The sequence below is a fragment of the Nanorana parkeri genome, unplaced genomic scaffold (assembly GCF_000935625.1).
Source record: "Nanorana parkeri isolate BGI_ZX_2015 unplaced genomic scaffold, ASM93562v1 scaffold864, whole genome shotgun sequence".
In the NCBI taxonomy this organism is placed as follows: Eukaryota; Metazoa; Chordata; class Amphibia; order Anura; family Dicroglossidae; genus Nanorana; species Nanorana parkeri.
The window spans coordinates 32762-42312 of record NW_017307132.1 but is presented as its reverse complement, the minus strand read 5'-3'; the positions used below and the strand labels follow the sequence as shown (position 1 = coordinate 42312).

At 43.5% G+C, this 9551-nt stretch overlaps 1 protein-coding gene across 1 annotated transcript in view; it reads left to right on the top strand.

Moving 5' to 3' along the window:
* CDK5RAP3 (CDK5 regulatory subunit associated protein 3) overlaps positions 1–1931 on the top strand; it is a 22543-nt gene extending 20612 nt beyond the window's left edge. The window contains exons 13-14 of the mRNA XM_018565586.1: positions 1517–1688; positions 1809–1931. Of these exons, the coding sequence (XP_018421088.1) occupies positions 1517–1688; positions 1809–1874 (238 nt within the window). The 3' untranslated portion in view covers positions 1875–1931. The remainder of the gene's footprint in view (positions 1–1516; positions 1689–1808) is intronic.
* The last annotated feature ends 7620 nt before the right edge of the window (positions 1932–9551 follow it).

Genomic DNA, 9551 nt, shown 5'->3' with positions numbered 1-9551 from the left:
GGGGGGGGGGGGGAGAGGTGAGGAAGGGAAGAGGGGTAAGTAGGGAGGGGGAAAAAGAAGGAACGACAAAAAGGCTAAAGCCTTATTCTTTTTTAATGTGGAAACCGTTGCCAAGCTTTTTCTGAAATGCAAACTTCCCTGGATCTTATATCAGTCCTCTGGTTTCAGCAGTTTCTGAGTCTCTAACCAGTCATAGAACAACAATGCAACAGATCTGCATATTTTTTTCTTAATCAGTTACTTAGCCAACTTGACAGCCAAATGTCTAAAATGTTTTTTAAAGAATTTCTTTCATGAGATGTTTTCTTTAACCCCTTCGTGACTGACAACGTACAGTGTACGTCGCCAGCATCGGGGCTGTTTAAACAGACTCCCGGTGGCTTTTGCCCCCGGGACTCTGTTTAAACTTGTAGAGCCGACTGTCGGCTTTACAACAGAAGCGATCCTGGCGACTTACCTGTCGCCAGATCGCTTCTGCGTCCCGAATCTTGGTGTCCGCGGGGAGCTGGGGAGGAGGTCGACGAACTTCCGTTCATCGATCCCCTCCCCGTTCTATGGGACCGGGAGCGATGCAGATTGCATCACTTCCGGTCCCTGGGCTGTCAGTTCTGGGCTCCTGGAGCCCAGCTATAAGCAATTCAATTGCGATCTGCACTTCAATAGCTTATTTCCAGTGTAAAGGTGACACTGAGGGTCTTTTGGACCCCCAGCATCACCTTAAAGAGTACCTGTCACCACCATCTGCTATCACATGGGGGGGCTTGTAAGCCCCCCCATGTGATAGCAGTCAAAGTAAAGTAAAAAAAAAAAAAAAAAAAAAACTGTTTTTAAAATTAAAATGAAATAAAATAAATCTAATAATAATAAAAAAAAATTTAAAAGTACCCCGCCCCCGCGAGCACGCGCGTCGCCACGTAAACACGCGTCGGGTGCGCCTACGCATGAAAACGACGAACGCGCTACACATGTTGGGTATCGCCGCGCACGCCGGAGTGAGAGCAATAATTCTAGGGCCAGTATTTTGGGGTATCTCTAAATTGATGACCTGTGGGGGCTTTTAAAGCGTCTTCTATGGACTTTTTGGGGTACTGGGGTTTTTCGCCGTTTTACGGATGCACGCAATTTGTAACCTGGGCATGTTGGGTATCGTTTTACTCGTTGTAACCTCATCTTTTATATTTCATTAAAAAAATGGGTATTTTGTTGTGTTTTGGGGCATTTAATTAAATTTTTCACTAAATATTGGGGTTTAATAAGGAGTTGCGCTAATATTGCGCAACATAAAAATTTGCAACTACCACCATTTTATTCTATAGGGTCTTGGCATTCAGAAAATATATAATGTTGGGGGGTTTTAAGTAATTTTCAGGCCTAAAATGTGGAATATAACATGGGTACAAAAAAATGAAAAAAAGGCCTCAGTCATGAAGGGGTTAAGTAAAATTTCGTAGATACGCATTTAGTAAATCAGCATCATCATGGCAAGACTAAGCATGACTTGTGCTGTCTGTCCTAGGTATGTGGATAGAGTTACTGATCTACTAGGGCAGCGACTCAAGCAAGCAGAACTCTTGGAGAGGAAGAGGGAAGCATGGCTGGAGAGAGGAAAGTCAGCACAAGAGGAGAGGGAAAGCCTGGAGCCTAAGCTACAAGTCCTTCAGGAGAGAAGTCGTGAACTTCAGAAGCAGGTGAGCTTTGGGACAGATTATTAGGGTGGGGAGGAGTAACCAGAAGATTACTACTGGTAGGTGTGGCAATAAAAATTCTAATAGAAATGTCTGCTGTCATATGCCTCCATTTTGTTTCAGATTGAAGCAGAACTCTCGCTGAGGTATAACAACCGCCCTGTGAAACTAATTGGCACTGGACTTTGACCTTTGTCTTGTGACTTCACGATTGGTTCATACATTAAAACATCTTGGTTTTATGGAGTCTGTTATGCTGAATGTCCTGTCTTTAAAGTGCTGTCCCTCGGACCCACAATGCACCCCCTTTATCTCTCCATCCTGATGATGACACATTCCATCTCCATCCCCACTTCTTCATATTGCTGCAGTGCGAGATGTGCACCTTTCCCCTCTTCTTGGCTTTCTAATTACATCCCATCAGAATGACGAGTGACCTGTCACTGCTCATTATTCTGGCTGCTCGTTATCTCAGTGCTTGGGGGGGAGCAGCACCCTCCAGCTGGACATTGAGTGATGGCATCTATTAAGCAGCAGGCTCACAGAGCAATACCTGTAACCACAGCTTGCTACAGAGCGCGCAGCTCTGCCAATAGGCAGGATGCCATGGTTTGTCAGGTTCTGAGTGGCTGGAATAAAAGAACAACACTGCGGGATTTGCCTGAAAAGTTGATAAGGGAGCATCACCTTGTGAGCCTGTGACTGAACACTGGTTCAGGTTATTGTGATACTTTGCACTACCGGCTTATAATGGGTTTAAGGCAGACAATGTTGCCCCTGTTAGAGAGAAAAAAAGAACGTTGTTTGTGGCTGCATGAGTTTTAAAATGTTTGCAGAGAAATCGCTGATCCCTGTACTACACAATAGGGATACACTGATATCGATACTAGTATCAGTGCCGATGCCGAGTATTTGGGCGAGTACTTGTACTTGCCCAAATGCTCCCGATGCGTATCCCTAACTTCCGGTATCAGAAAGGCTGGCTGCGCGTCATTACACGCTGCCTGGCTTCCCGATTGGCCGGACAGCGGGTAATAACTTGGCGCCCAGCTTCCTGATTGGTCGGGAAGCTGGCCAATCAAGAAGCCGGGCGGCGAGTCATTACCCGCCCCCCCGGCTTACTAATTGGCCATAAAGCCGGCTCTATGCTTCATCACCGGGTGACGAGGTAGCATGGAGCCGGCTTCCCGGCCAGTCAGGAAGCCAGGCGCTGTGTAATGACGCCATTACCCGCCCCCGGCTTCCTGATTGGCCAGAAAGCCAGCTCCATACATCCTCATCTCATGGTGACAAGGGAGCATGTATGCAGCGAGTCATTGCACACTTCCCGGCAAATAAGGACTTCTGGAATCGTTATTTGGTATCGGCGAGTACCGGGGAAAAAAATATTCGTACTCGATAAAGAAAAATCGGTATGGGTGCATCCCTACTACACAAGGAGACTCCAGCCTTACCCAGCAATAGAAACTGGATTATGTTGAAACTATCTGGAGGAAAGAAGTATGTATAAGATAAAGATGCCAGATTTCTTCATCTTCAGAAAAGGACCCTGAAATGTTGGCTTTTACCATGATAATAAAAATTGTATTACCTTTAACTTTTGCCCTTGTGCTGCCAGCAGTCCTTTACAGTTGCAGATGCCACCCACCTTTTGTGATTCAAGCCCAGTGTTCTCTTTCTAAGAACTGCAGCTATTTCTCAACAGTCAGATTCAGGCTTCCAGTGAAGGTAGGAAGGAACTGATTAGGCATTCAGTGTGTCCTCAGTGGAAATTATGGTATGGTTATGGATATGTACATTTACATGAGAACTAAACTTGCACATCTGGCTGAATCCTTTCTGTCATCTCATGAGAGGCCTTCTCCCAGTCTGTTAAAGTAAACCTGATGTTACAGCAGGCACAAAAACCTGGGGCTCTCAATTAAAGACATCTCATTTTCTGAAAGGCCAATTCCAGTTCATCCCTCCTGCAGAGAATGCATACAGATCTTCCCGTACTTACCCAGAACAGCTGTGAGCCAAGCGGATACCTGCTTTTTTTTAGAATACTGTAAAGCAGATACTGGGTTACACTGGTGCTGTTGGTCTTGAAAAATCAGCCCAATAACAGGAGGTGATTCATGTAAAACTTCAAAACTTAGACTTTTGCAATTAAAATATCAACATTGTATCAAAATATCCTGACGATACATATGTTTGACTTTTATGTACCCAAAATGGATTTCAGGTATTATATCAAATCTTGTGCAATGACTACACCCTTTAGTGACATTCAGGGCCTCACTTGCTTTTGTAAGGTCAGCACAATGGAATAAAGTTTGAACAATTCAAAATCTCTTTATATTTTATCTTCTGAGCAATAATATAATCCATACAATTCAACATTCCATTCAGCTACAGCATACATGGCATATTAGTACAATCGCTCCTATAACATTACAGTGCTGTGTTTTGGACCCTTACTCATTTAAAACATTCAGGATAGTATCACTTGATCATTACATTACCAACTGATATACAGAATATTGATGTAATGGTCACATGATAATATCCTGACTGGTGAGGGAAGGGGATTGGATGTTAGAATATCATTGTACGGATATGCTGTATACAATGTTATCTCATTGCATTGTCAAAGCATTTGAATTGATTTGATGCTTAGCAGCTGGAATCAAAAAAACTGCTTGACTTTGACCTTTTATGTACATAATGAGCCTAAATAAAATCATCAAATTAACAACCTGAAGCTGGACAAGTGTAATTTGTATTGCTCATACAAAATCGGGCATGGTGAGTAACTGTTTCTGGAAGCACCTATCAAGCTTACATCTAGGTTCAGTATAGCAGGCCATGGAAACACTCAGAGTGAATCTCATACTAAAATGAGTGTGTGAAGAGTCACTGCTTTCCGATCTTGTAATGTCCATTTAGACTTGTTCTGTCTTTTTTTAGTTGACCTGTCCCCTGTGATGGATGAATCATTTCAGATTCCCAGAGATGTGCTGTCAATTCATTCTTTGTCACAACAGCAACCAACCAGAAATCTTTTTATCAGCCTCAACGCTATACTGCGTTTCATTGATCTTTGTATGACGTCATTAAGCTGGAGCAGACAAAATCTGGAGCAGCTGTGCATGGCAACCAATCAGCTTCTATCTTTGATAAGGTAATTAAAAAAAGTATGATCTGCCTATCTTAGACAGGCAGATCGTACTTGCGATCATTTCTTTTTCTATTTTTTCTTCTCGGATCCCCGCTGGGGAGAGCGGGGATCCAGAGAAGCGGCGGGAGGAGAGGACATGGCGATCTACCAGTGATCGCTACGCGATCGACCTTGTGGGCACCCCTGTTATAGAGCAACATATGAAAGCCTCTGCACAGGTCTCATGCCAACATGCTGTATACAAAGCAATGTATCAGGCCTAAAATTTATATTTTAACATGTGTGCAAAAAATGAGAAGACTCTGACAGCAAACGAGTTTAAGCTCATTTACGACAAATGAAAGTCACCCTTCCAGTGATGTAACATCACAAGCTCCTTTGCAGGCAGTGTCATCTTCCCCCGGTCTTCTTTATGGATCAGCATCTTCGGCTTCCTAATTAATGAATCTTTCCTAGTTAATTCATCCCGTCAACTAAAGACGTTTGAAATTGCAAGCAGGAAGGTGAGAAGCTTTTATTGCAGAAGACACATAATATGTCTATTCTACAATAAAAAGCTTTCCTTCTAGCAATTTTTTCTTAGGCAAATTTCTGCTTTAAAAATTTAACTCTTTAAATGCCCACAACCTTGACACAGAAGCACTTCAGAGCAGGACTGATGTCCCCTAGGCGGGAAATGGGCTTTGCTATAATTTTCAAGTATGTACTTGCAAATATTTTTTTATTTTATTGTTTGGTACAAAAAAAGAAATAAAACAATTATAACGATCGGTTTCTGGTCTAGTCAGTCAAGAGCAAGTACAGCACATATTCCCCTATACAAACAGTTTGAAAGTTACAGTAACGTAAAACATATCATAGAAAATGTAATCTGGGTATTTTATGCGATATATACGGTGTATGTATATGTATATATATATATATATATACATCAAAAGTTTAAAGAGCTCCGGGAAAAATATTCTTAACACTTGCACTGCGGTTAAGAATAAGTGCTTGTTGTCCTCTGGGATGTAATATAGCAAAGATATATTCACCCGATCCTGACAGCTGGCTGGCTGTTAAAGTGCTCCCTCCAGCCCATCTTCCGCTCCACTGCAGCAACAGAATGTCCCTTGGTGTCCTCACGTCCAATAAACAGTGTATTGGACGTGATGACTCAAAGATTCTTAGACTGCTGGAACGGAGGAGACGAGAGGCTCCAGGGACCAATCTAAGAGCCAGCCGGCTCTGAGGTTCAGGTGAGTATAACTTTTTTATGTTACACCCTAGACAGAAACGAGCACCCGACCCTTGCAGTTCAGGGGTATCCCCACTGCAAGGATTAAGAATCATTTCCCTGGAGTTCTTCTTTAAGAAGGCAGGTGAGATGGGTGTTATTATAAATACCAAAAAGAAGGGTTGCACCGATACCATCTTTTCCAGACAGAGAGTTCCAATACTTTTCCTCAAGTATGCCGATACCAATTACCAATACCTTTTTTTTTTTTTTTAGTGTCATGTGACAGTTTTTCTAAAACAATACAGACTAATGATTTTATTTTAGGACAGTGGTGGAGCGCCAGGCCCTGGTCACAGCTGTAACCGCTGCGACCCTGGTACTTCTGTCCCTGACTCCAAGCTGTAGAGAGACTCCAAATCCCAGCAATATATTATAAAGCAATGCAGAATAATATGAATCTACATAACTGTGCCTCTGCAAGGTGGATACCTGATGTCTCCAGGGTTTCAGTTGGGCTGCACAGGGTTTCAGGAGGCTGTGCAGGTTCTCTGGTGGGCTGAACGGCCTCTCAGGTGGGTTGTGCGGTCTCTTAGGTGGGCTTTGCAGGCTCTCAGGTTGGCTGTGCGGACTCTCAGGTGGAGTCTCAGGAAGCTGTGAGGGCTCTAAGGTGGGCTGAGCGGGCTCTTAAGTTGACTGTTCAGGCTCTCAGGTAGGCTCTGCAGGCTCTTAGGTTGGCTTCATCAGCTTCTTTGGGGGTCCATAACGACCTGTCGTATATTGGCTATCACAAAGGGGGCTTGTAAGCCTCCTATGTGATAGCAATAAAGTTGTGTAAAAAAAAAAAATCTTAAGTTACACACATGCAACAAATATTTAAATCCCCCGCCACCGCAATGCACATATAAACGTAAATACGTGTCGGGTGCACCTACGTGCGAAAACAAAGAATACGCCTTGTATTTTACATATCACCGCAAATGTCAGAGTGCAAGTAATAATTCTAGGGCCATTAATCATTGATGGGCAGTAAAAGCTTTTAAAGCGTCGCCTATGACCAATTTTCGGTATGGTATTTTATTGCGATTTCGCGGGTGCGCACTATTTTAAAGCTTGACATGTTTGGTGTCTATTTACCCGATGTGACCCCGTCTCTTATATTTTACCAAAAATGTAGGTACAAATAAATGTTTCATAACATAACGTAGGGAAAACTTCTTTTTTTTTTTTAAATGTCGGTACTTTTTTCATTATATAGAAAAAATAAAAACCCCAGTGGTGATTAAATACCACCATACGAAAGCTCTATCTGTCCCCAAAAAAGGGTATAAAATTCATTTCAGTACAGCATTGCATGACGGAATAAATGTCAGTCAGAGTACTGCAGCGCTGAATAGTGAAAAATGGCCTGGCCAGGAAGGCAGTTTAACACCCCGGTCATCAAGTAGTTAAATAAAGCGCTTGCACTGTTTACATTAGGTACACACTATGGTATGTTTATTTTCTTCTATATACAACATATGACCTCGGTGAGAGGACACGTGTAGGGCTGGTTCACACCACAAACAGTGCGTTCCAGAGAGATCAGGCCCTGGAACGCACTGAATCACATTCCAGCCGGCTTCCTGCAATCCAGGGGTGGGAGGGAGCGTGGCGGTGCATTTAAGTCAATGGTAACGCAGCCACGCACACCGCCTGCAGTGCGATCGCCTGCACCCAAATGCATAGCACATTAGTGCCTGCGTTTCGGTCCAGTGCGATCTACAAAAATGCTGGAAGCACTATTTTTGCAGATCGCACTGGACTGGAACGCAGGCACTGCTGTGCCATGCGTTCAGGTGCGGGCGAGGGCCGTGGCTGCAGTGTCATTGACTTGCCCCCCCCCCCTGAATACAGAAGGCCAGACTGCGATTCAGTGCATTTGCAGAAACTGACTGCTCTGGAACGCACTGTTTGTGGTGTGAACTGGCCCTTAGACAGCAGTTTATCCTAATTGTGGGCGTCCCATCTCTAATTAAAGGGGAGACCTGTTACTTGGAATACACAAAGAAAGTAGCATTAACTCCTCGTGTGCTGGTGTATTTGCACCGTTTGCTATTCCTTTGTGGACACTATTATGGAACACATAATTGAATGCACAGAAAGAGTTGATTAACTCCTAATGTACTGATGTGATGTGACTGAATAATATGTTTTACTTTATTTTTGGATATTTAGACAATAATTGACATACTACACTGCACTTTATTCAAATTTTCCACTTGATGCATTATTATTGGATTTCTTAATATTAATTATTACATTTATTTGTTTTAGCTTGACACAATGCTTTGTAGCGGATCTGTATTAGGAATTTCTGGCGCAGGGTAATCTTGGATTAGAACTCATGAAAATGCCCAGTACCGGTATCAGTATCTGTGCATCCCTATGAAAAAGTATCAAAGCCGGATATTGTAGTAAGGCAATGTGCAGTTTAGAATTGGTCAAATCTAGAATGTGACTAAAGGTGGCCATACACTTTACAACCATCGCAAGACCTTAGTCTTGCGATGGTTGTAAAGTAATTTAAAAAACGTACGATCTGCCCATCTTGGACAAGCAGATCGTACTTGCGATCAACGCAAGCCAGCCCCGCTGAGGGGCGGGCTTCCGATGACCGCAAAGCAGAACGGGCAGTGTGCGCGTGCGCACACCGGCCCGTTCGGCATTTGTCTCCCGAGCATGCCACAAACCAGCCGAAAATCGTAAAAGATTTTCGGCTGGTTTTCGAACATGCTCCTTAGACAAAAGACGTGCGACCGTACAGTAAAAACGGTCGCACGCCTTCCATACACTTTGCGATTATGGTACGATCGCGGGATTTCCCGCGATTATCGTGCGATAATCGCACAGTGTATGGGCACCTTAATAGTGTTGTATCTGGAGGAATGTCCAGAACATGTGAATATAGGTATAGGTATATTAACATTACATCTTGAGCATAGGGGGGGAAGTATTGGCTAATCGTATGCAATCTGAAAGGGTAGTAATAGATCTTATAGAGAAATCTGGTTTGAATCAATTTGTCCCTTGAGGAGATCATATGCGGTGTATATTACTGAAGACAGTCCTCTCAATCCTGCTGTTACTGGTGGAAGACACAGGAAATTTTAGGAAAGTAAGTACATAGTAAGTATATAGAGTAAATGTAAATAAATAGAGGGAGAGGAAAGTGTTTTCATAGCTATGTCCCCATCAGCAGTTTCTCAACTGGGACTGACAAGTGCGATCATCTGGGGAAATTAAAGGAGAACTATGAGGTGAGTGCTTTTCACTCACCTCATAGTTCTAGCCGTCCGGTGACAATGAAACTGTCACAGGTCGGCTCAGTAGATCGCGAAGTGAGCGAACACATAGCGGCGTTCGCTCACCTCTCGATCTTGTCACGGCAGAGAGCCGTGACAGGGGAGGGGCTGGATTCCCCTCTCCCCACTCCGATCCTCCA